Raw genomic sequence first — 27,106 nt, 5'->3', positions numbered from 1 at the left:
ATATTCACAATGTTTGTTCTTCCAATTCATGAGCATGGAATGTTTTTCCATCTCTTTGTGTCTTCCTCCATTTATTCCATAAGTGTTCTGTAGTTTCTGGAGAACAGATCCTTTACCTCTTTGGTTAGGTTTATTCCTAAGTATCTTATGGTTTTGGGTGCAAGTGTAAATGTGATAGATTCCTTAATTTCTCTTTCTTCAGACACATTGTTAGTGTATAGATATGCAACTGATTTCTGTGCATTGATTTTGTATCCTGCCACATTGATGAATTTATGTATGAGTTCTAGTAATTTGCAGGTGGAGTCTTTTGGGTTTTTCACATAAAGTATCATGTCATCAGCGAAGAGAGAGAGTTTGCTTATTCTTTGCCAATTTGAATGCCTTTCACTTCTTTTGGTTGTCTGATTGCTGAGGCTAGGACTCATAGTACTATGTTGAACAATAGTGGCAAGAGTGGGCATCTCTGTAATGTTCCTGACCTCAAAGGAGAAGCTCTTAATTTTTCCCCATTGAGAATGATATTTGATGTGGGCTTTTCATAGATGGCTTTTATGATACTGTGGTGTGTTCCTTCTATCCTTATACTTTGAGGAGTTTTACACTTGATCTTAGCCAAAAGGCCAAAAAGCAATACTTTGAGGAGTTTTAATCAAGAAAGGATGCTGCATTTTGTCAAATACTTTTTCTTCATCAATTGGGAAGATCATACGGTTTGTCTTGTTGTTAAAATGCTCTATCAAGTTGATTGTTTTATGAATGTTGAACCATCCTCACATCCCAGGAATAAATCCCACCTTTTTGTGGTGGATAATCCTTTTAGTGTACTGTTGGATCCTATTGGCTAGGATCTTGGTGAATATTTTGGCATCTATGTTCATCAGGGATATTGTCTGTAACTCTCCTTTTTAATGGAATCTTTGGTTTTGGGATTGAGGTAATGTTGGCCTCATAGAATGAGTTTGGAAGGTTTCATTCCATTTCTATTTTTCAGAACAGCTTCAGTAGGATGGGTATGATTTCTTTTTTAAATGTTTCGTAGAATTCCCCTGGGAAGCCATCTGGCCTTGGACACTGGTTTTTTTTGGGAGGCTTTTCATTACTGTTTCAATTTCTTTGCTGGTTATGGGTCTGTTCAGATTTTCTACCTCTTCCTGCTTCAGTCTTGGTAGTTTGTAAGTTTCCAGAAATGCATCTATCTCTTCCAGATTGCCTAGTTTTTTTTGTTTGTTTTGTTTTGTTTGTTTGTTTGTTTTTTTTGGCATGTAGTTTCTCCTAATATGTTCTTAAAATTGTCTGTATTTCCTTGGTGTTGGTTGTGATCTCTCCCATTTCATTCATGATTTTATTAATTTGGGCCCTTTCTCTTTTCTTTTGGATAAGTCTGGTCAGAGGTTTATCAATCTTATTAATTCAAAGGACCAGCTTCTAGTTTTGTTTATCTGGTCTATTGTTCCCCTGGTTTCTATTTCATTGATTTCAGCTCTAATCTTTATTATTTCTTTTCTCCTGCACAGTTTAAGTTTTATTTGCTATTCTTTTAGGTGTAAAGTTAACTTGTGCATTCAGGACTTTTCTACTTTATTTGAGAGAGGCTTGGATGGCTATGTGTTTTCCCCTTAGGGTGGCCTTTGCTGTATCCCATAGATTTTGGACTGATGTGTTTGTTCTCATTGGTTTCCGTGAATTGTTTAAGCTCTTCTTTAATTTTGGTTGACCTGTTCATTCCTTAGCAGGATGCTCTTTAACCTCCATGTGTCTGAGTTTCTTCCAAATTTCCTCTTGTGGTTGAGTTCCAGTTTCAAACATCGTGGTCTGAAAATGTGCAGGGAATAATCTAAATCTTTTGGTATCAGTGATACCTGATTTGTGACCTAGTATGTAATTGATTCTGGAGAAAGTTCCATGTGCATTCGAGAATAATGAGTGTTCTGTTATTTTAGGATGGAATGTATTATCTGTGAAGTCTATCTGATCCAGTGTGTCATTCACAGCCCTTGTTTCTTTGTTGATCTTCTGCTTAGATGATCTATCCATTGCTATGAGTGGGGTGTCAAAGTCCCCTATTATTAATGTATTATTTTTTAAATTTTTAATTATTTATTTATTTTTTAAAAGATTTTATTTATTTATTTGACAGACAGAGATCACAAGTAGGCAGAGAGGCAGGCACAGAGAGAGGGGGAAGCAGGGTCTCCGCTGAGCAGAGAGACAAATGTGGGGCTTGATCCCAGGACCCTGTGATCACGATCTGAGCTGAAGGCAGAGGCTTTAACCCACCGAGCCAACCAGGTGCCCCTTATTAATGTATTATTATCAATATGTTTTTTTACTTTGGTTATTAATTGGTTTATATAGTTGGCTGCTCTCCTGTTGGGGGCATAGATATCTACAATTTTTAGATCTTCTAGTTGGATAGACCCTTTGAGTATGATATAGTGTCCCTCTATGTCTCTTACTACCAGTCTTTGGTTTAAAATCTAATTTGTCTCATATGAGGATTGCTATCCCAGCTTTCTTTTGAACTCCATTAGTTTGGTAAATTGTTCTCCATCCCCTCACTTTCAGTCTGGAGGTGTCCTTAGGTTTAAAATGAGTTTCTTTTAGACAGGATGGTTATTACAGATTTATTCAATCTGATACCCTGTGTCTTTTGGTTGGAAAATTCAGACCATTTACATTCAAGGTAAGTACTTTTTTAATTTTTTTTAAAGATTTTTATTTATTTATATGACAGAGAGAGAGGAACACAAACAGGGAGAGTGAGAGAGGGAGAAGCAAGCTTCCTGCTGAGCAGGGAGCCTGATGTGGGGCTCAATCCCAGGACCTTGGGATCATGACCCGAGCTAAAGGCAGATGGTTAACAACTGAGCCCCCCAGGTGCCCACATTCAGGGTAAATATTGAAAGATGCAAACTCAGTGCCACTGTATTGCCTATAAAGTCCCTGTTTCTGTAGATTGTTTCTGGTACTTTCTGGTCTATGTTGCTTTGGGGATCTCTCTTTGCTTATAGTCCCCCTTAGTATTTCTTGTAGGGCTGGCTTGGTGGTCACATATTCTTTCTATCTGTCTTGGAAGTTCTTTAGATCTCCTTCCATTCTGAATAACCGCCTTCCTGGATAAAGTATTCTCGGTTGCATGTTCTTCTCATTTAGTACCCTGAATATATCTTGCCAGCCTTTTCTGGCTTGCCAGTTTTCTGTGAATAGGTCTGATGTTATTCTGATGTTCCTCCCTCTGTACATAAGGAAACTCCTCTCCCTAGATGTTCTCAGAATAGCTTCTTTTTCTCTCAGATTTGCAAGCCTCACTAGTATATGTTGGGATGCTGATCTATTTTTATTAATTTTGGGAGTGATCGTCTCTGCCTCCTGGACATAAATGCTTGTTTCCTTCCCAAGATTAGGGAATTTCTCAACTATGACTTGCTCAAATATACATTCTAGTCCTCTGTCTCTTTTTACCCCCTCAGGCATCATTAAATTATCAAAGCCTTTCTTCATGGCTTATTAGTTGTCTTTTCCTCAACTTCCTTCCTTTCCATTGCTTGTCCTCCACATCACTTATTTTCTCTTCTGCCTCATTTACCTTAACTGTTAGAGCATCCAATTTAGACTGCAACTCATTGATAGATTTTTAAGTTTGGCCTGAGTAGATCTCATTTCTGCCCTTAGAGATTCTATACTGTCAATCGTGCTTTCTTCAAGCTTATCTACTAACTTTATAATTGCTATTCTCAATTCCACCCCTGACCTCTTACTTATATCCATATTTATTAACTCTGGCAGAGGCCACTGCCTCTGTTTTTTCTTTTGTTGCGAATTCCTCCTTCTAGTCATTTTGCCCAGAAAAGGATGGGTGAACAAATGAGCAGAGTCCAAAATATCAACTATGACACAAGCCAAATATACCCTAGACAAATCTGAAGTCAGATGCCACAACAGTAAAAGTAAGCAAAATGAAAATGAAACAAACAGCATAAGAAGGTGGGGGAGAAAGACTACAATCTTGCAGGGTAGACAAAGCATGGTGATTCACTTGTTCCTGACTGAATTTTGGTCTGTTAGAAGACAATATGTCCCAAAATTGCAAAGAAAACAAAACATATAATAATATAATAATACACACACACATATATGTATTTGAATAGAGTGAAAAAAGGACTAGAATGAAGTATATATCTATAAATAGATATAAAGAAATGAAAGTTAAAAAGCGACCTAAAGGGGTGCCTGGGTGGCTCAGTGGGTTAAAGCCTCTGCCTTTGGCTTGGGTCATGATCTCAGGGTCCTGAGCTCGAGCCCCGCATTGGGCTCTCTGCTCAGCGGCAAGCCCGTTTTCTCCTTTCTCCCTCTCAGCTTGCCTCTCTGCCTATTTGTGATCTCTGTCTGTCAAATAAATAAATAAAATCTTAAAAAAAATAGCGACATAAAAAGTTAAGTTGGTAAAATAAGAATCTAGTTGAAAGGGGGAAAAGGTTAAAAAAAAAAAGAAATGGAAAATTTTAGACTGAAAGATAAACCAGTCATGTTGAAACAGCTGGAGCTCAGTATACTATTTTCTTCTGGCTCTGGAAGTTTACAGTCTTGTGGGATTCATACAGTTGTACCACACCTATTCTTCCAATCTGTCTTCTGGGGAACGGGCCTGCTGTGCTGCTTCTCAGGTGTCTTTGCCTGGAAACAGAGGTGCTCCAAAACCTTTTCGGGGTTGGGGGGGCGGTCGATGTAAGCTGGTTCTCTGTGTGACTTTTTTTTTTTTTTTAAAGATTTTATTTATTTATTTGACAGACAGAGATCACAAGTTAGGCAGAGAGGCAGGCAGAGAGAGAGGAGGAAGCAGTCTCCCCGCAGAGCAGAGAGCCCGATGCGGGGCTCGATCCCAGGACCCTGAGATCATGACCTGAGCCGAAGGCAGCGGCTTAATCCACTGAGCCACCCAGGCGCCCCTCTGTGTGACTTTTGTTCCCTGGAGAATTTCTGCCCCTCTTCAGAGGGTCAGAGCAAATATGGCCATGCCCAGATTCAAATGATCATGATCCCGTGACCTCAATAAACCCCCCAGGACAAACAATATCCACTTCTGTGTGAGCCAAACTTCACAGCATCCCATAATAGGCACCCACCACAATCCTCCCGGGGGAGTCCCAGGGACTTGCCAGCACCACTGCCCTTTGTGTCTTTGGGACTACTAGCAGTAGTGGGGTCTCGAACACAAGCTGCTCTGCTGCTCCCAGGTCATGACTGGGTGACCCCCTACTGTCCTTTCCAGGGCCACCACTGCCCTGAGAGCTGTTGCCCAGTTGTGTGTGTCGCCATTTTTCCCCCTCCCTGGGGATAGTAAATGGCTCACATGTTCCAGTCCTTTACAGGGTGCTCAGGCAAAGGGCCGGTCTCCCTGCTGGCCTGGCTCACGTTTTATGGTGACTGGAACTAAGAGTCCCTCCTGGGCTTGCTGATCATAACCAATTTCCCTGCTCCACTGCGTGGGCACTCAACCTGTTCAGGCATTCTTTCTGTGACTCCTGGGAACCTGAGACCACAGTGAACCACCTAGAATTCTGCCCTTTTCATCCCCTGAGCCCCTTTCAGAAAGGGATGTTTTCTCACTGGAGCAGATTTCTAAGGGTTCTGATTTTGCACTCTGGTGTTACATCACCTTCCAGTGGCCAGCTTATGGAGGATCCCTCCCCACTCTGCTTATCTTCCAATATTTCCCTGCAGATTCATGACTGCGCACTTCCTGCCTTGCAAAAGACTATCACTTTTCTGCTTGTCAAGTACCAGGTATATTTTTTAATGTCTCAGGCTTAATTTATGGGTGTTCAGAATGGTTTGATAGATATCCAGCTAAATTCAAGGGATCAGATGAAATGAGTTCCCCTACTCTTCCGCCATCTTGTCTCCTCCCTTCTACCACCTTCACTTACATTTCTCATAGATATCTAAGGTTTCACATTCTTTTTTTGTTTGTTTGTTTTAGATTTTATTTATTTGACAGAGAGAAAGAGAGAGAGAGAGACAGCAAGAGAGGGAATACAAGCAGGGGGAGTGGGAGAGGGAGAAGCATGCTCCCTGCTGAGCAGGGAGCCCAATGTGGGGCTCAATCTCAGGACCATGGGATTATGACCTGAGCCAAAGGCAGATGCTTAAAAGACTGAGTCACCCAGGTGCCCCCAAACCATTCTAATCCTGAGGCTTGGACCTTTGACCTCATCTCATCTGCTCTCTGCTGCAGCCACAGTGGCCTCCTCACCCTTCCTTAACACAGGACTCCCTCCTGCCCTAATGTGTGTGCACATTAGGCAGGGGTTCCCTGCCTGGAAAGAACTGCCTCCCCCCCCCCCAGACCTCCTCTTGCACAATTCCTTCATGTCCTTCAAATCTCTCAGAGGTCACCTTCTCAGTGAGGTTCCCCTGATCCCTGGAGTAAAGGAGCCATTGTCCCCAACCCAGCATAGGGGCTCTCTGGTTTACTCTCTTCTTTACAGCTCCTGCCAACTTCCAATTTAAACACTTCCCTTATTACTGTGCTTACACAATACACAGTTCACCTCTGATGACACTGGTTTGCACGGTGCCCGTGCACCTGTGTGTGGACTTTTTTTTACAGTAAGTACTGTCCACGTACTTCCTCTTCCTTATGACTTCTACTATTTTCTCTACCCTCATTCATTGTAAGAACACAGTGTATACTACATGTAACATAGGAATATGTTAAGCGACACTTCATGTTATCAGTGAGGCTTCCTGTCTCCATTAGGCTATTAGTTCCTATGTTTTGAGGGAGTCAAAAGCTATATTTGGATCTTGGCTTCATGAGAGGGTCACTGCCCCGATCCCCACATTGTCTGAGGGTCAAGTGTAATCTGCCCCTTACACTGTCTTCTCCATAAGACCAGCATGTTTTCCCTCTTCTTGGTCTCACTAAGGCGTCCCAGATGTAAACATAGCATGTTCTGTATGTGGCACACGACAGTTATCAGTTGAATGAGTAGATAGAGGACTCTTCTTTTAGATGTGCCTCAGGCACAGCTGTTCAGTGGCAGCTCCTGGCCCGTGTGCTCACCTCACCATCAGTGCTGTCTCTCTCCCCTCACAGGGCTGCCCTCCCCTTCTCCTCTCTGCTCAGCCCTTCACCCCACACCATCTCCCCTGCACAGCACAGCACACAGAGTTCTCTCTCCAGAAACACTGTACTCAGGCTTTATGGGTCCTTTTCTCCAACCATATAGAAAGCTACATTAGACTCTGCTTTATAAATCCATGACCTTGGGTTGAAGCCAGCACTAGGAACATGAGAACTAAGGGCAGGGAGAGAGGACAGGGCAGCAGGGAAGGTAGAAACTAACTGATGTTTAATAAGGATGAGAACCTCCCAGAATTCCCCTTTCTCTCTACTTCCAAAATCCTAAGAATAATCTAGAAAACAGGTCTAGAATGAGAGAAAGAGATGGATGAATCTGAAAGTTCATCTCTCCTAACAGAGACTCCTGTGGGGGGAGCGTGTGTCAAACTAGGCCTGTGGGAACATAGCCTAAAGGCCACCTGCTGCTGTAACTGACAGGGTCACCCAGGGAGAATGGGACAAGAACTCCTACACAAGAGCAAGAACAGGCCTGATGCTCTACAAAAACAATGGGGAAAAAAAACAAACCCTACTCCAAAATGGAGACAATGACCTGATCCAGGCCTGAGGCAAGGCTGACCCAGTCACAGGAAGCTGTGGCTGCAAAAGGGCCTGTGGCAGGTGATGTCCAAGTCCCTGTGATCACAGGTCCTGGTAAATAAGCTTCCACACAAGGGGCAAGGATACAGAGGAGAGAGATGACCCAGCTGAGGGGTGAGCATGTCACGCCTGTGATGCACTGAGCACAGACTGGGCACAGACCGTGTCCCTGCTCGGCTTCTCACAGCCTACTCCTACCCCTACCTGCAATAGACTCAGCACAGCAAAAACACAGATTCTGGAAAGTTCTCAGTGTTTCCATTTATTTGCTGTATCAACTTTAGAAATCTCCTCTTTTATTACCTCATCAACCCCACACGCCAAGAATTAGGAAACACAAACTTATATCTGGATCTCATTTTCAATACAGAAGTAAAGTAAGTCATTAGCATTCAGCCCAACATGAAATAAAGACAGGGATGTAAAGCATATCAGAGAAGAGAATGCAAATCAGTACGAGGGTGGGCATTGTGGGCAGGGTGGGCAAATCTCCTCACATCCTCACATTAAGCTCATAGGAACACAGACACATTCTGACACACCCTTTGCAGAAAAAGGCAGGGGTTGTTGATGTCACCAAGTGGGAGTATGAACAAATCTTGCATCCTTCAGTCTCCACAGGGCAGCTGGTCTCACACTGTGAAAAAAAAAATCATGTACAAATTTAGGTCATTCACATAAGTGCTGACCTTCTCAACAGCTCTCCAGATGCTCAAAATGTCCCCAGTGCCCAATCCTTCCCCACTTCAGAGTTCCAGGGTCTCACCTTTAGGAGCCGTGAGAGCCCTGGGCACTGTCATCATCTAGGGAAGAACAAACAGGACGTGGTCTGAGCCCATAAAAGAGAGGACAAAAGGAGGAGCTATGGGATGGGTGAGCTCCCCATGGGGTCCTGTCTACACAGGAGGGAGCAGGAGGCTGGCTGAAGACAAAGCAAAAGCTGGCACCTTGCACCCCCCTCTCCACCCTCTCCCCTCGTTAATATGTGTGACATTCTTCAGGCACCCCTGACTGCCCTAAAAGAAAAACAAACAGTTAACTTGCAGAGATCACAATCCTGCAAGGCAGGAGTCTCCCTTGGTTTACAAAAGTCCTTGAGATTTACAACAAAGAAGTTACCTTATCAATAGCCCAATTTCCAGAGGCACATAACTCAGTTCCTCAAGCCCTAACATCACCCTCCCCTCCATAAACAAAACTGAAGGAGGCTGAGGTAGAAGGATAAGTAAATAAAGTCAAATTTCTTCTAAACATAGGAGACTCCCAATTGTCTTTATGTTAGTGCCTCATTAGAGGGAAAACAGCCTTGGCTTGATAATAACCAGGCCTTCAATATCCTGACAGTCTTCTTTACCCTGATAGCCCTTCTGAACACCCACTTTGTCCTCACCTACCCAACTCCTGTGTATATAACCAACCACTCCTCACATCCCCAGGGCAGCATCTCTGTCTGCCCACGGGTCGTATCCCTGTGCTCTAATAAACCACCTTTTTGCACCAAAGATATCTTAAGAATTCTTTCTTAGCCGTCGGCTCTGAACCTCACCCCACAGAACCTCACCTAGGTTCGAGAACTTCATCACCAGGGTCTCAGGGATCACACCTCCGTACTTACATGCAGGGTGAAAGTAGCCTGGTCCTTTTTATCATGTCAGAGGCCTCGGACAAGGTGGGACCATGAGATCCTAGAGGAATTCCTAGTGCTAATTCAAAATGAAGTTTACAGAATTCTGACTGACAATCCAGGAAACATGAAGAAAGAGGAGTGGGACACCTGACTTGTCCTCAGCAGGGAGGTCTGTCCTCAGCAGGGACCTTTCCGTCTGTCCTGTGACTGCTGGAAATCAGGTCCCCACCACCAGAATTACCAAGATGAAAATGTGTCCTTCATTGTCACAGTGTTTGCTACACACTGAGTGTAGTGATCAGCTCCAGAGTGGGCAAGTCCATATGTGAGGATGGTACTTCCCAGTAACAAGGCAGGACAGGGGTGCCTGGGTGGCTCAGTGTGTTAAGCCTCTGCCTTCGGCTCAGGTCATGGTCTCAGGGTCCTGGGATCGAGCCCCACATCGAGCCCCGCATCGGGCTCTCTGTTCAGCAGGGAGCCTGCTTCCCCCTCTCTCTGCCTGCCTCTCTGCCTACTTGTGATCTCTGTCTGTCAAATAAATAAATAAAATCTTTAAAAACAAAAAAACAAAAAACAAGGCAGGACAGTCGCCTACCTAGGAAATCCCCAGAGGGACAAGAAACCTCAGATCCCCTCACTCCATTCCTTACCTGAGCGCTTCTTCCTCCAGATCACAGCTCTAATCACTGCAAAGACCACGGGGAGAATCAGACCAGCAATGATCCACATGATGGGGATGGTAGGATGTGGCGGCTCTGGAAATGGAGGGAAGGTGAGGGGTACAGAGCTCTGGTAAGTGTCCTGGCCCTGCTGAAGTTCTCCAGAAGGACTTCTGCTTTCCCTAAGAAGAGGCTCTACTCCAAATCTTCCTTACCCCATCTCTGGGTGATGGGCTCAGACAGTCCCTCATGCTGCACATGGCACGTGTATCTCTGCTCCTGTCCAGAAGGCACCACCATGGCCGCCCACTTCTGGAAGGTTCCATCTCCTGCAGGCCTGGTCTCCACAAGCTCTGTGTCCTGGGTCTGGTCCTCTCCATCCCTCTGCCAGGTCAGGGTGATCTCTGCAGAGTGGAAGCCCAGAGCCCAACACCTCAGGGTGACATCATTGTTAGAGATCGGGTGGTGTGTCACGTGTGTGTTGGAGGGTTCTGAGGAGGAATAATCAGAAAATCCACACTTGGGTTTACCTTTATGGGCCACTGAAAGGGCATTCATCTGAATGCCCTGAAAGGGCATGACCATCTGAGGTGGACCCAGCAATTTCACCAGATGGAAGAAGTTCAAAGCCCAATCACCAACCTAACCTTTGGGATCTCCTAATCCAGGGGTCCTGGAATCAGGGACAGAGCCTAGGGTAGGAAGGAGGCTGCAGGTCTAAGGGGAAAGCACACTAATGATCCTGACTGCAATGGAGGGTGAATGAGTCAGAAAACCTCCCTTCGGAACTCAAAGATGTTCTCATTGAAGAACAAGGCCTTGAGAGTGAAAGTCATGGTTCCCAAGGTGGCTGCCCAGGGTCAAAGGGAACCGCTGAAGGGTTATTTCAGGGATGGTCTCCACCTGCTTCCTGGGAGAGACTGGATTCCTCCGTTGTCCTTTAGAGAAAAGCGGTCCTCTGGCTGAGTCACTCTCTAGTAGGAACCTGAACACCCAGGCGGACCTCCCTCTCCCACGGTACCTCCCTCTCCCCACCGTGGGAGGGCGGTGTTCTCCCACTGAGTCCATTTTATCCCTGCCTGGTGGGAAGCCAGCTCCAGGGGAGGGGGGATCAGGGAGGCCCCGCGGCCACTCGTACCTGTGCGCAGTAGCGTCTCCTTCCCGTTCTCCAGATACCTGTGGAGCCACTTCACGCAAGTAATCTCCAGGTAGTCCCTCTCAAGCTCTGCCACACCCGCGTCCTCTCACTTGCGCCGGGAGATCTGCGCCGACGCATCCGCCGCGGTCCAGGAGGGCAGGTCCTCGTTCAGGGTGAGGTAATCCGCGCCGTCGTAGGCGTCCTGACTGTACCCGCGGAGGAGGCGCCCGTCGGGCCCCACGTCACAGCCGTACATGCGCTGGATGGTGTGAGACCCTGGCCCCGCCCCGACAGGCAGGGGGTTAAATCCAAACAGAAAGTAAAACCGCCTAAAAGTTCCCGCGGGTTCTTCCGGCTTAAGGATGGGGGACGGCGGTGGAGGTGCGGGAGGGTTCCTCAGACTCGGGTGACGCTGAGACCCCGATATCGGAGAATGGGGGTCGTGACCTGGACCCGGGCCCTGTCGCTCACCGGCCTCGCTCTGGTTGTAGTAGCCCCGCAGGATGTTCAGGCTCCCTCGGTAAGTCTGTGTGGTTTCCTTGCAGATCCGCGTCTCCTCGTCCCAATACTCCGGCCCCTCCTGCTCCACTTACGGCGCCCGCGGCTCCTCCCTCTCTGACTGGCAGAGTCGCTGTCGAACCGCACGAACTGCGTGAAGTCCACGTAGCCGACGGAGATGAAGCGCTGCTCCTCGCTGCCGGGCGGGGAAACCGCGGTGTCGAAATATCTCAGGGAGTGGGAGCCTGCGGGCGCGGAGGGGTTGAGACCCCGCCCGACCCTCCTCCTGGTGCGGGGCCCGGGGCCCAGGAGGAGGCGGCCGGGAGGGCCGGGGAAGGGGGCACCGAGAGGGGGAGGGCAGGGCGCAGGCGGGGAGGGACGGGGGAGCACAGGCGAGGGCGGGGCCGAGGGCGGCTGGGGGTCTGGGGGGCGGGGACGGCGGAGAGGCGCCTTCCCCGGGGTTTCGCGATCCCGCCGGGTGGTCCCCTCGCTCCCGCCCCGCAGGGGCCCTTTCCTCCCGCCCTGTACTCACCCGCCCAGGTCTCGGTCACGGCCAGGGCCCCCAACAGCAGCAGGAGGAGGGTTCGGGACCCCATGGTCCAGACCCTCAGGGTCTGAGGAGTAACCGTCTCCCCGGGTCTTGCGAGGACTTCAGAACCCGGAACCGGTGTTCCGCTGATTGGCTTCGTCGGAAACTCGACACCCAATGGGAGTGCGAACTGGGACCGCATCACGAGTATCCAGACAGGAGGAGGTGACACAGGTTGTGAGAGGGAGAAGTGAAACTGGGGGAGATGGGGACTCCTCAGCACTGGGCTTCCTGGCCCCAGGTAGGGCCTTGCGGCCTGAGACCTTGAGAGGCAGATACAGGGACCTGGGCCTTTACCTCGACCCCTCACTTACTGCGTGGGGTACTCTCCCTCACATCGTCTCCTTGAGTCGTGGCCCAGGAGCTGTGTGAGTTACTGATTCTGAAACATTTTGTTAGAAGGATATCTATACAGTCTCACAGATTATTGAGGACCCCAACGATAATGTAGTTTATAGCTATCAATATTTATCATAGTAGGAACTATTTAAAAAATTTACTGGGGCTCATGTTTGGCTCAGTCAGGTAAGCCAGCAACTCTTGATTTCAGGTGGTGAGATCAAGCTGCACCTTGGTCTCAGTGCTGACCTTGGAGCCTGCTTAAGATCCTCTCTCCTTCTCCCTCTGCCCCTCTCTGCTCACTCTCTTTCCCTAAAAAAGTGAAAAATAAAAAAAAAATAATTCATTTAGAATCATATTAATAACCCATGGCATGAAAACAGCAATACTGTTTTTATGAAAAATTAGTTCCCCTAAATCAACCGGGTAGTGAGAAGAGTTGGATTTTGTTATACTTTGCATTTTTTCAAGTCTTTTTCTTAACTACCTGAACCACTAGATGTTCAGATTTGCTTCTGCATTTATTGGATTGTTTTGGGTGAAGTATATGAAAAACATTTACAGCCTTGCACAGGTATGGGAGAACAGTATGTTTCATAACCTTTTCAGATATTCAGCTTTGATACTACATTCAAACTACACAAGTTGTAGTTTTTTTTTTTAAAAGATTTTATTTATTTATTTGACAGAGATCACAAATAGGCAGAGAGGCAGGCAGAGAGAGAGAGAGAGAGAGAGAGAGAGAGGAGGAAGCAGGCTCCCTGTTGAGCAGAGAGCCAGATGCGGGGCTCGATCCCAGAACACTGGGACCATGACCTGAGCCGAAGGCAGAGGCCTTAACCCACTGAGCCACCCAGGTGCCCCACAAGTTGTACTTTCTTTAAGGTTATTGGTGAAGTGGCCCCTAAGAAGTATCATTGACCATTTCCTTTTCTGTTACATTAAAATCCACAGGCCCATTTGTGCACTGAAGGGATCTTGTTTATTTATTTATTTATTAAAAGATTTTACTTATTTATTTGACAGACAGTGAGGCAGGCAGAGAGAGGAGGAAGCAGGCTCCCTGCTGAGCAGACAGCCCAATGTGGGGCTGGATCCCAGGACCCTGGGACCATGACCTGAGCCAAAGGCAGAGACTTACACACTGAGCCACCCAGGTGCCCAATGCATGATTTTTTTTAAAGTAATGTGTTGTTTCACTAAATTATAAGGGTGTTCCAGCGTTAATGAGACTGAAAAGAATTGTTAAAACATCACATTTCTTTTAATATTACACAAATCCAACAGAAAAGTTTGTTAGTAGTGAGAACCTATCAAGTTTGTTGGTGGTCATAGGTTTTCCAAAATTGAGAGCTTACATTTGATCAAGGCAGCAAGTATTCTCAGCTGTTGTATGTGAGTTGATTCATGAGGATACATTCCTGTTCATTTTTCCAGAAACTGCCTGTCAAATCGTCTAGTTCGAATAATCCAAGTTTCTATGTCATCCATTCCTTCAGGTAAAAAGGGCATTGTGTAAAGAAAAAAAGAAAGAAAGAAAGAAAAAAAAGGACAGTTAACCAGATAAGTTCATACAAATTTCATACAAATTATTTACCTTGGAGCTTAGGGATGTGGCAGAAGTGCTGCTGTCCACCTCACATATCATGTAAGACATGTTTAAAAATGGATTTGAGAATGATTTAGTAAAGATAATAATTTTTGATAATTCAACCAGAATGTTTAATGTGATGTTAGCTTGTTTTTGTTTTCCATTGAGTCATTTTATTTGTATGTATGTATTACATCCCTAGAAAAAGAATCCCAGGATTTTCTCTCATGTGTATTTTCGTCTTGCTTCTCATGGTCCATGATGCCAGCTGAGGTTGTCAGGACGATGAAACCAAACGGGAGGGAAGGGAACAGATTCTTCTGCCATTTTGGTAGATCTACGAGCTGTACATCAAATCTGGGGCTGACCACTCCACACATGTTTAACCTGTCCCTGAGGTTCACAGCAATGTTTCCAGCTCGGTGATCAGCAGTGATTTCAAATTCCCAATGTAACTGTGCTTCATCATCACAGTTAGAAACAGGGTGATGACTTTGGAGCATGGACTAATATGACCTGCCTTTGCTTCTTCTCTAGGCGCTGTGAATGATCTTGAGAACATCTGCCAAGATATTCATGTGACCATTATGGCAACAAGGAAATATGACACAAAGAGTGGTTTTGTTTTTTTAATGGAAGTAAGGTGTGGTGAAGAATAGCCAGTATTTCCCTCTGGATCCATCACCTTCATTCTTGCTAAGTTTTACCTGAGTGTGAATGTCAATATGGTGAAAATGTCTAAGTAAGAGTTATGAAAATTGTTTTAATCTCATGGATTCCGTGAAAGGGCCTCAGTGTTCCCCAGACCACACTTTGAGAATGGCTGCTTTGAATAACCCTGGGAGAGTCTCCCGCTGGTCCTGCCCTGGCCTTCTCCTCACTCAGCAGAATCCCTTTCCCTGAGCTGCACTTCCTGCCTCTGAAAACCCAGTTCAGACTAGCCTGTGAGTGCATCAAGAAGAGACCTTACCTCCTGGAAATGTGATGGCAGAGAGGGTCCCCAGTCTGGAAAGGGAGGTGGAGGGACAGGGATTTACTTTTTGTAACTGGAGACAGTTTGTACCTGAAGGCAACAGACCCAGGCCTAACCGACTTTGATTTTGTGACCCACCAACTTCATGTGTATTCACATCCCAGACAGAAATCTGATGTCGTCTGTAAGAGAAATCATGGTGGTCTTTTCACTTTACATGTGTCTCATGCATCTGACTTGAGACCCACAAAGCACAGCACCTTCCAATACAATAGTCTGTGCGGAAGGAATTGTTCTATATCCGCGCTGTCCATTATGGTGGCCACGAGATGCATGTGGTTCCTGAGATACAAGGGGCACTTGAAATGGGACTGGTGTGCTGAGCAGTTGCATTTTTAATTGTTTTAAATTAGTAGTCATAGGCAACTCAGAGCTACTATTCAGACAGTATATATCCAGAAGCTTCTTAGTTTTCAGGATCCTCCTCAAAAAAGATACTTTGTGAATTAAAGGTGTATGTATATTAAATCTACCTTTAAATGGAAGTTATGAATTTGTCTATGTGAGTCCAAGACATATACTTAAAATACAGCATGAAATTTTAATCATCATGCATTGTTACAGCTGAAGTGTACAGACATTAACCAAAACATAAAACAAAGTGTCACATCAAGGTCATAAGTGTTGAAAAGGCCCATTACTAGAGCTAACTGATGTCTCTATTACTTCAGCTGTCTTCTTGGTGTTGTTTGCATAAGCAAGCACGTAAGTCTTCACTGAGCCCAAGTGAGAGGATTAATTGAATGCAGATAAGTCAGATACCTCGTAGGCTCTCTAAATGTGTAAAAATCATAAAGCAGAAGATGGACATCTTAGATTCCACCACCTTAGAAACTTTATGTGTTCTCCTCCCCAAACTTTTGCCCAAATTCAGACAATTCTTTGCATTTCCATTCTCCTTCAAAATGCTCTGCTCTTCATTTCCACTGAGGGGAAAATATACATGAAATGTTTACAAGTGTGTGATGAAGAATTCTCTAAGCATGCCTACTGATGAAAACCCATAAAAAAGAACATGAAATTTCAGCATGTGATCCACACACTCACAAAGATGCAACCACGTGTCTGTAATCAAAGTAAAAAATAGAAAAACAATTTTCACAGAAAAAGGGTAACATGGCTCAATGCTCTTCAGCTCAAGACCACCAGGAGTACCTCTGGGCATTCCAAGTTGGACCTATTACCTGTTGGTGTGAGAGAGCGCACATCTTTGGGGACCACAGGACATCTTAATGTGAAGGTGTTGGAACCTGTGGGACATGGGTTTTGGATGGGAGTTTTGGAGAGGATCTATGGAAGTGGGGCCCACTCCCGACTGCGTGTTGTCAGGACGTGTGGGCAATCCCATGGTTGAGCATCTCAGTGAGTCTGCTCTCCAGCAGGCCAGACCAGAGCGAGGAGAGAGCAGTCATGGTGGAGAAGCAGCGATTGCTCACATTGGCTGACACGGGGAGATGCGTGTTATTCTGTGGGTTGTTCAGTGCCTTGTTTTGTCTGTAATGACACAAGGTGATGTTGTGGTTTCAGAGTGTCCTTGTCTGATGCTGATGTCCATGAGGTGACTGACTTACGTCCCACAGAAGAAGAATATGGCCAAGGGAAGACATTAGACATCTTCTGACCACACTGAGTCCAGCTGTCAGTGTCAGACCAGCTTCTGAAGTTGGGGACTGCTGGCTCTTCTCTGTTAAATTCCATATTTTAAAATAGCTACAACCCATTCAAAACATAATTATAGAATTGGTATTTCAGTAACTTTGGGCAAATACCAAAATGGAATTGTTGGATTATATGGCAGGAACATTGTGGGTCAACTGTACTCAAATAATAAAAGAGAAAATGAAAGAAAAAGGAATTAAATATATTACAAAACAATTTGGAAAGGAAGAAATGAAATATCAAACAAGTATATTGGTAGTTAGTAAACATAAACAAAAATGAGAATGTGGACTAAGAAATGGGAATAAAACAGAATCAATGAACTTGGCAAAGATGAAATTAAATGATAAGTGTGTCCCACAGAAGGGTTGGGAAAACACACCATCATAAAGGTTGATGGAAGGGTCACCTAGATGGCTCAGTCAGTTTGTAATCTGATTTGTGATTCTGGCTTGGGTCATGACCATTTTGGTCATGAGATCCAGCCCTGTGTATGGCTCAGCACTCAGCAGGGAGCCTGCTTGAGATTCTCTCCCTCTTCCCCTCCACCCACTCAAATTAATAAATAAATCTTAATAAAACATAAATAAATGTTAATGGAAGTGAACACAGCAGTCCCCAATTCTTAAAAAATGTCTCCATAATTTAAGTGTGCTTATATTGTGACACATACATTTTCTTTTAGGAGATTATCCTAACGAGTTAATTACACATGTTTTTGAAAGCATATTCTCAGGAATGTTTCTTGACTTGTGGTTTATAAAAACAAAGAATGAAAGTTATGTATTATACTCAATATGATGATGGTATATACAATTAGTGGAACACTTAATCTCGGGGATTATCATCATGTGTTTTACACAGAGGGTCAAAGTTCATCATGAGCGCAAACCCAGGGGGTGCCTGGGTGGCTCAGTGGGTTAAAGCCTCTGCCTTGGGCTCAGGTCCTGGGATTGAGCCCCGTATCAGGCTCTCTGCTCAGCAGGTAGCCTGCTTCCCTTCCTCTCTCTCTCTGCCTGCCTCTCTATTTGTAATCTCTGCCTGTCAAATAAATAAATAAAATCTTAAAAAAAAAAAAAGAAAGCAAAACCAGGAGGTACCCCATAGGGGATTCCTTTGTACAGACAGGGAAAGAAAGACTCAGAAAGGAGAAGGAGGTGGTGGAGCCAGGGTTCAGCCCAGGTTTGCTCTCAGAGGCCTTGTTGACTTGTCTTTCAGTGTTACCTGTCCTTCAGGAAGGGTTTGATGTGCACTCCATGCAAGCGAGCTGTTGCTATGTTCCAAAATGTTCAGTGACCCGAGGCTCCCGGGCTCGAGCCTAGGGGGACATGGAGCAGTGTGACTCAGCTGCTCAAATCACACTAAAGTCCATCATCCAGCGGACATCTCGAGGCATCCAGGGACTCAGGATCGGCTGGCCTCTAGAGCTCCAGCACAGAGCCAGTGTGACACCCTGGTGACAGGACACTGGTAGGGTCATGTGGGAGATGGGCATGGAGCAAAAATGACAGAAGGCAATGTAAGTTGCTCCTGAGATGAGTGCTGTGTGGAGAAAGGTCATGATATCACAGAAGCAGAAACCAGGAGACCTAGCAGGGCCCCTACCATTAGCATCAGTCACATCTACAGGATGCATCAGGCATATGGATGTGAAACAAAAACACAACTATACACAGTGCTGTACGATCATAGAACAAGAAAGAGCTCTGGAAAATTAACAATATGACCATAGAAATGAATAATTGAGTGGATACATTGGATGATTATAGTTGTCCTTCCCCAAAGTTGTACAATCAGGAGGGTGACGGCAGCAGGAGAAATGACCTGTTTGTTTCTCATTCAAGTGACTCCCACAAGTTAATAATGATTGTTGTAGAAAGAATGGAGATAGGAAATGATGAAAAAGAATTTCAGGAATATTTCTTCAATTTCACAGGGAAAAGACCTACCCAGATTCTTACCTAGAGCAGAGGAGAGGAGACCCACACCAGGGCACATTGCAGTGAAATGTCAGAAAGAGGGTGGTAGAGCAGTCACCCTGAAGACTCCAAGAGGCAACAACACGGGACTGGGGGCTGTTAGACATGAGGCAAGTCCCCAAATCCTGAGGACATCTTTGTCCAGCACAGTCTCAGTCACGTCTCTGTGTGACTCAGGGCATGGGCAGCCTAAAATCTCCTCAAATGTGAGAGTTTCTGTTCTACTTTCTGCACCCCCTCCCACAGGACACCAGTAAGTGAAATGGGACAAATGATGGAGAAAATTAAACATGGGAAGGACATGGGATTCCCGGCCACAGGGAGCCAGAAGGAGAGAGGCCAAGGGCCCCCAGGAGGAGCTGCAGGGGTCTAGGTGTCAGCCCTGCCCCAAGTGTGCAGGCATTTTGTCCCCCCAGGGCAGGACTGAGGACTGTAGGCCAGGCGGCTGCACAGACATGAAAATGGGAGAAGATTGGATGGACTTGAATATGTTCATGAAGATTTAACTGAGGGGATTGGGGGAAGGACTTAAAGGAGCATAATAGAAACTGAGCAAATGATGGTATAAGATAGTTATTTACTCCGGGGAAAATAAAAAGTTGATTCAGGAAAGGAATTATAATCATAGTCTACAAAAGGCTCAGTTGTGACTAGCAGTTCATGGTCATTAATCATGCAAACACTGCACATTAAGCTCATTGAAATGATCAAATATTTATATGGGAAAGATGGGAGAGTGTGAAAGCAGAGCCAATTCAGTCAAGAAGATGCATAAATCTGAAGACCAGAGGAGTCTGAGAAGCAGGCTACTTAGAGGCACAGAAGCAATAATCAGAGAGTCAGCTAGAAGAACGAATGCAGGTGGTCTCTGAGATTCAGGAAATGGGGGCATTGGGGATATCTGTCTTGACATCAAGGATTGTAAAAGGATTTGACTTTTTAAAACTCTGTGCCTCTATCTATTTGCTACAAAGACGGTATGGTGGGTGAGATGATGGGTCAGGACGAGTTCTGCATGGAGGCCATAGAGATGGGGCAGGAGTTGGAGAAATCATGGGATCAAGTGTTGGGTTTTTATGGGATGATTTTGTTTTGATTTATTTACTTTTGTTTCATATTCTAAAATGAGAGTCATCCCCGCATGTTTGTAGGAGGAACAGCTAAGCCAGGAGGGAGGGGAAATTACATGATGCAGGTGAGTGAGGAACCATGTGTGCCCTTGTGGAGGGGCAGCCTGAGCCATAAGGGGCCCATTCCCCCCCTCCATCACTGCTTAGAAGGTGAGGACACAGGTACAGAGGTGTGGTGGGGGGTGGGGGGAGTGTGCAGTTCTCACCTGAGTCCTTCTTTTCTGAATGAGGAACAAATGAGCTCATTCCCTCAGAGAGGGGAGCAGAGTGGAGGAGGAAGTGAGAGGCAGCCCTCACAGGATGGTGACAGGAGCTGACTGGAGAAATGACATCTGGAGAGAGCAGGACTAGAGCCTCTGAGCTCTGTGCTCATCACCTTAGAGAGAGAGAGAGAGAGACTTCCAGCAGCAGGAGGATAGATAAGAGAACAGAAGCAAATGCAACAAAACAGCTCAGGGGTGAGAATCACATCCTGTTTACTTTGTCTTTTATCACTTTTCCCATTTTATGATTTTTCTGCAGCGAATATAGATGACATCATATATATTGTACATCATACATACATACTAAAACCAGAATGTAAGGGCTTTATTTACACTTTAAAAGGGAAGGAGATGGTAGGAAAATCAGCAGCTCAGGGGTCAGAGTTGGATGGGCTGGGCCTGCCTGTCTGCGTTCTGGGCAGGGGACTCACAGACCCTTTGCTCCATGTCTCAGGACCCTGCTCTGTGGGGGGCCAAGCAGGATCTTTCCCTTCTTTCTGGGGTGTGCTCATTAATTCATTTATTACTGTCTTGTGAGCTTTAATGCTTTCTAGATGATGATTTTTCCAAGTAATATGACATTTCAAGCTATTTCAGTGGGAGAAGTTGTCCATACTATCCAGCCCACCTGCTTCAGAAATGGAAATTTGAAGGCAAAATAGATCAGTCAAAAGACAATTGGTCCTAAAGGAGAAGATCAGAACCTGATCATTCATGGTCTGAGAATGATCTGTCAGGTATTTATTTTAAAGTAGTTTATTTTTTGAAAACATTCAAGCGATAGATTCTCAAAAGTATACAAAAATAAGGAAGTTACATAGTAACCTCTCATTCCCCAGTCCATTAAGTTCTCTACACAAACTCAGCAACATGGCCCCAGGGATGATGGCTCAAAGCCTCAATTTAGGATGCCTGAGGTAGTGCACAGAGCGACAGGACTGCCTGTATGATGTTGGGTCAAAGCCCCCATCAGGACTCAGGGAGAGGGGAGTAGAACAGCAGTTGCATGGCCCTAGTATCGTTTGCTCAAACCCTCAAATGTGGAACAAGGGGTGGAGCCCAGTGCAGCTGCATCTCCAGTCCTTGTAGACGGTGAGGTTCTGTGCGATCCTAATCCTGGAGAGTGGAGCACAGCAGGGACTTGGACTACTGGGGGCAGGTCTCACCACAGTGAGAGCTCCAGCGCTGGGAAGGAGATGAAGAGGCAGGACTCTGAACAGCTCCATCAGGAGGTTCAGCATTAGTGGAGACTGGGGGGGGGGGGGTGTCTTTGGTTGCACAGATGCAGATTGCACAGGTGAGCAGGATGGCTGGAGTCCTCCTGTTCTCTTTTCCCTGCAGGTGAAATCATCCCTCTGAGGGCATCTTCCTTGTGCTGAGCTGCTCCAGACTGAAGGACGGATGACACAGGTAAAATGCTTCCTGTGCTTTTTTGTTCAGCCACCCTTGGTTTTTTGTGTCTAGATGGCTCTGCTGTTTCCTCAGGTAGTCCAGAGCTTTCCCAGAGCCACTGTCAGCAACTTGTGTTGTTTATTTATTGTTTTTATTGATGTTTTTACAGAAGCAAGGGTGGTACCTGATTAATTGATTGATAGATTGATATTTTTATCTTATGGTTTTTTGGGTTTGTTGTTTTTCCAGAGAGACCAGCATTGGGAGCTCCTAGTCAACCATCACCTGACTTCAGCTGGGACATCAGTAAGACTGTTGCCTTAACATCCTTGTCTAGCAGGTTTTCCATTTGCTTGTTCTCACAGACATTTCTGTTGACTGATTTTGTTCCCTTTCAGTGGTCATACTTTCCTGATTCTGTGTAAGCTGGTGATTTTTGAAAACTGGACATTTGAACCTTATGTGATAACTCTGGAAATCAGACTCTCCCCTTTCCCAGAGTTTGCAGAACTTTGTTGGTTGCTATTTTTTGCTCTTGTTTTTTTGGTCATTCTGTTGTGTAGAGTGTCTCTGGCCCAGGAATCCACCTAAGGTGTCAGCTTAAGAACCTGTCAGATCATTTATGAGCCTACCCTGGGCACGGGTAACCTTGTAAATGTCCCTGTATCTGCAGTTGCTTTTCCATGTTCCACTGCTTATATGTTTGCCTCCCAAAATGGAAAAAAGGGGGAAATGAAGGGAGGGAGAAGTCCCCTGGTGCTTTAAATACTCTTGAAGTTGCTTTGACCAGAGGAGAAAAGGCTTATCCAATCGGCAGTGGGCTTGCAAATATGTTTGCCTGCATCTTTGCTGCATCCTCTTGACCAAAAGCTGTAGCGGCAATCAGAACACTCATTCCTGATGTTTAGAAGACAGTGTCCTAATTGCTCATCTTAGATTCCACATGCTGCGTTCAAACTGCTGTAGGGACTCCCAGTGGCTGTCTGCAACAGGCTGGGGCTGGGAGATGGCAGCCTCATCTCTGGGGCCAGGCTGAAAATGACTGAAATGAATGGCAGATTCCGCCTGCAAGCTGCAAGCTTTCAATAGACTCCAGGTTTCCACGACAGTCACATCAGACAAATCCAGTGCACCTGCTATCCAGGAGGAGAAGGATCACAGATGTTTCCTGCTCCTACATCTGCCCTGACAGCTCTTCTCAGTCAGTCAAGGGGACTTAGAGCTTCTTGTAGATTCAGCACACTATCTCATTACTGATTTTTACTACAGCTTTACTGAGATCTTATTCACTTACCACTCACTGAGTTAAGGGTACAGTTCAGTTGTTTTCAGTATATTCACAGAATTGTGCAACTATCACTACAACCAATTTCAGAACATCTTCATCAGCCCTAGAAGAAATCTTGTGCTCATTAGCAGTCATTCCCCACTTCTCCCATCGCCTCTCCCCAGCATTAGGCAACCACTCATCTACTTCCTGTCTCTGTAGATTTGCCTCCTATGGACATTTGTTAAAATTGGAATCGTACAACGCATGGTTCTTTGTAACGAGCTCTTTCCCAGAGCATGTTGGTCAGGTGCATTCATGCTGTCATTTGGATGTTAATTTGCATTTCCCACAGTGAAGGAGAGAAAGCACATTTCCATGTGAGTGTTTATTATTTAGATTTCTTTTTTGTCCTTTTCTCATTTATCTCCCTTCCCAGTGCTCACCATGCTCTGTTCCCTGGGAGACCATCGTCCATCAACCACAAATGGACTGGACTCCTGTATTTCCAAATGCTCCTGTGTCTTCTGGCTGCCACTTGAGTTTGGCAAATGGGAAGCTTTGGGCATTTATTCTATAGGTAGTCTGTCTGATGCTTACTGACCTGAGCAGTGTTTACATATCCTTGGACTGGTCTTTGGTTGTTAACATGTGCCGCAAAAAATTTCTCATATGTGGTTTGTCTTTTCACTTTCTTTCTTTTTTTTTTTTTTAAAGACTTTATTTATTATTTGACAGGCAGAGACCACCGGTAGGCAGAGAGGCAGGCAGAGAGAGAGGAGGAAGCAGGCTCCCTGCTGAGCAGAGAGCCTGATGCAGGGCTGGATCCCAGGACCCTGAGATCATGACCTGAGCCAAAGGCAGAGGCTTAACCCACTGAGCTATCCAGGCGCCCCGTCTTTTCACTTTCCTAATGATGCCTTTTGATGAACAGCAGTTTTAAGCTAATAACGTATAGGAATTTTTTCTCTACTGCAAATGTCCTCCATGTTCTGCTTAACAAATCCTCTTTTTTTAAGTTTTATTTATTTAAGTTATCTCTACACCCAACATCGATCTCAAACTCATGACCCTGAGACCAAGAGTCACTTAGCATATATACTACCCTGTAGGTCTATCCATGTTGTCACAAATGGCAAGATCTCATCCTTATTTATGGATGCATAATATTTTATTGTGTGTATATTTGTGTGCGTATATATTTGCCACATCCTCCTTGTCCATGTGTCTCCAGATACGCACAGGTGATATCAGTGTCACTTTTGAAAAAAAACGGCACACTCTGAACATCATCTGTGTTAAGGGCGCCCCCTGTTGTCTGGGAGCTGAGGGAGACCTTGGGGAGGACCTGGCTGAGGAAGAGAGAGGACTGCTGGGTCTTCTCTACTTGGTCCTGAGGCCCTACACAGGGAGGAGGGTAAGGGATTCGCTCCTAGCACTCTGCTCTCAGATGGGGTCTGACGGAGAAGCCTGAATGGGGTCTGCACTGAATGTCAGGTAGAGATGTCTGAGCAGAGGACTTGGCATCCGTGCGACAATGAAGAATCTTCCTGTGCTGTCTGGGAGTTGAGGAAGACCCTGTGGAGGGGCCTGGCTGAGGAGGAGAGAGGACTGCTGGGTGTTCTCTCCTTGGTCCTGAAGCCCCACACAGGGAGGAGGGTAAGGGAATCCCCACCACAGCTGTGCTCTCAGATGGGTTCTGATGGAGAAGCCTGAATGGGGTCTGCACTGAATATCAGGTAGAAATGTCTGCGCACAGGCCTAGGCATCAGCAGGACGATGAAGAAGCTTCTGAACAGACCTGGACTCCACAAGGGTCAGGCTTAGGACAGGAAAGCTCAAGGGTTTCAGGAGAGGAAAGCTCAGGAATCCTGGTGCTTTTCGGAGGATTCTGTATCCCTTTGCAGCTACTCTCTCCAGCTCCTTGACAGTAGTATGAGGGAAAAACCACAAAGTAGAAACTCTTCTTTGGACTCTTTCTAAATGTTTCAAAATGCAGTTAGACAAAAATTTTCTTATTTATCAGCATCTCAATACATCTTACTCCATGGTGTGGATATGAGCACTGGGGTTATAGGACTAAGATCCCAGCTCCCCCTAGTCCTCCTGTTCCCTGGGAAAGGCACAAGAGGGGTCTCTGTGCTTGGGTTTCACCTGATGCCCCAGAAGTCTCTCTCCCAATGCAGGTGTCAGACAGAGCTGACATCCCACCCCAAAAAACTCAGGAATAAACCTATGGAATGCAAGTTGGTGCAGCCTTTTTGGAAAACAGTGTGGAGATTCCTTAAGAAATTAAAAATAGAGCTTCCCTATGACCCTGCAATTGTACTACTAGGTATTTACCCCAAAGATACAAATGTAGTGAAAAGAAGGGTCATCTGTAACCCCAGTGTTCACAGCGGCAATGGCTACAGTCACCAAACTGTGGAAAGAGCCAAGATGCCCTTCAACAGACGAGTGGATAAAGAAGATGTGGTCCATATATTCAATGGAGTATTATGCCTCCATCAGAAAGGATGAATACCCAAATTTTATATCAATGTGGATGGGACTAGAGAAGATTATGCTGAGTGAAATAAGTCAAGCAGAGAAAGTGGATTATCATATGGTTTCACTTACTTGTGGAGCATAAGGAATAACACAGAGCACACTGGGTGAAGGAGAGGAGAAGTGAGTTGGGGAAAATCAGAGGGGGAGATGAACCATGAGAGACTGTATATTCTGACAATCAAACTGAGGGTTTTGGAGGGGGATGTGGGGGGTTGGGAGGGCCTGGTGGTGAGTGTTAAGGAGAGCACGTATTGCATGGGGCACTGGGTGTGGTGCATAAACAATGAATCTGGAACACTGAAAAAATAAAATTAAATTTTAAAAAAAGAGTGAACCCATGGACTTCATTTAATACCTCTCCACCCCAGTGACTGCCCCCCATAATCCACATACTCAGACTAAGACCCACCCTAAACCTCCTTGTCCCAGTGAAAAGAGCCCAAGTGAGAGCCCCAAACCCCTGCTCCTTCCCATCATCTCTAACACACTCCCCACCACCATGTGCCCAGAGTCCACCAAGACTAATGTTATTATGTCCTTTTCCTCGCTTGTGTTGGTTATCCCTTGTCCCCCAGATATCCTGCACTCTCACTTACAAGGGTCTGCACACCCCTATCCTGTCTCCTTTCACGGCCCCTCCTTCCTCCTGAGCTTTCCACTGTGCCTCCTGGAATGTTCAGCCCATAATCGGCAAATGTCCAGAGTCCTCTTGGGATGGTCCCTTCATCTCACAGCTCTGACCAAAATCATGTCCCCCTGAGGACTCAGTTCCCTGTGCAGTCCTCTCCCATGGAGTGTCTCCTCTCCCACAGACCTGATTCCCCTGGGTGGGTGGGCCCTCAGGACATTCTTCTTTCTGCTAATTATCTTGTTTTCTATGTCACCGAGTGCACCGAACATATTAGAGGACAATTATACAGATTTCTTCCCACATCTACTCATGTCCTAGCATCTGTCCCCACATGATAGTCCTTTAGCACAGGTGACCCATCCATGCTGCTGCCAGCCATAGCCGTCCCTCTGCTGCTGCCCTAGACCTCATCCCTTCTTGTCTGCTTACAGGTACTCGTCCAGCAATTCTACCCCTCTCCTCTTTTTCTTCATCATTATTTATTCTCAACTAGATTATGATGGTGGCCATGAGAAGACACATCCCTGACACTTGGCTTGAGGCTATGTAACTGATCTTCAGTCCCCAGCAATGTGTTCTCAAATCTGATGCCATGTGCGCTCTTAGAGGACACTTCCTGTAGAATTCCTCCAGCCAGTGCTTGAGAACAGCAAGGAAACTGAGGGAGGACTCTTCCTCTTCAGCAGGCTGACGGAAGCTCCAGGGCTCCTTCACACCCTGATGAACTTGCCTGACTCTGCACTGGGTCTAGGATGCTTCCAGCCAACCTTCCCTCTCTGTCTACTTCCCTTGGATTCAGACTTGTATCAAGATTTGCGGTTCTCCCAGCATTTCTGGCTCCTTCCCCATGTCTTCTCACAAGGGTTTCTCCTAACAAATTCCTGCCATTATCAGGCTGCACTGGGATCTGCTCCTCACAGGCCACAGAAACACAAGTGGCATCAGGAATGGCCAAAGAATGCAGACAGAAAGATGGGGATTGGGGATGATCTCATCCACTGCCTGGCAGACCAGGACACCATCAACCAGTCT

At 45.7% G+C, this 27,106-nt stretch overlaps 1 protein-coding gene and 2 long non-coding RNA genes across 10 annotated transcripts in view; 1 reads left to right on the top strand and 2 right to left on the bottom strand.

The window, feature by feature from the left end:
- The window catches only part of LOC123942645 (saoe class I histocompatibility antigen, A alpha chain-like), a 60,830-nt gene extending 48,426 nt beyond the window's left edge, over positions 1–12,404 (bottom strand). For all 6 annotated transcript variants that reach the window (XM_046006713.1, XM_046006712.1, XM_046006718.1 and 3 more), the window contains exon 1: positions 12,184–12,404. In XM_046006713.1, the coding sequence (XP_045862669.1) occupies positions 12,184–12,382 (199 nt within the window). In that variant the 5' untranslated portion in view covers positions 12,383–12,404. The remainder of the gene's footprint in view (positions 1–12,183) is intronic.
- LOC123942653 lies at positions 7,966–8,745 on the bottom strand. Its single transcript, XR_006818448.1, has 2 exons — positions 8,496–8,745; positions 7,966–8,366 (listed from the first exon to the last, which is right to left on the bottom strand). It is a non-coding gene; the product is annotated as an uncharacterized LOC123942653 (long non-coding RNA).
- LOC123942654 lies at positions 12,282–15,688 on the top strand. Of its 3 annotated transcripts, none has more exons than XR_006818450.1 (2): positions 12,282–12,414; positions 14,708–15,688. It is a non-coding gene; the product is annotated as an uncharacterized LOC123942654 (long non-coding RNA). The 3 variants fall into 3 exon arrangements; XR_006818449.1 differs by lacking the exon at positions 12,282–12,414 and adding an exon at positions 12,432–12,608; XR_006818451.1 differs by lacking the exon at positions 12,282–12,414 and adding an exon at positions 13,384–13,436.
- The last annotated feature ends 11,418 nt before the right edge of the window (positions 15,689–27,106 follow it).

This window comes from Meles meles, chromosome 5, assembly GCF_922984935.1.
Source record: "Meles meles chromosome 5, mMelMel3.1 paternal haplotype, whole genome shotgun sequence".
Taxonomy (NCBI): Eukaryota; Metazoa; Chordata; class Mammalia; order Carnivora; family Mustelidae; genus Meles; species Meles meles.
Note: the sequence above shows the minus strand (reverse complement) of the source record. Positions and strands in the feature narration are given on the sequence as shown.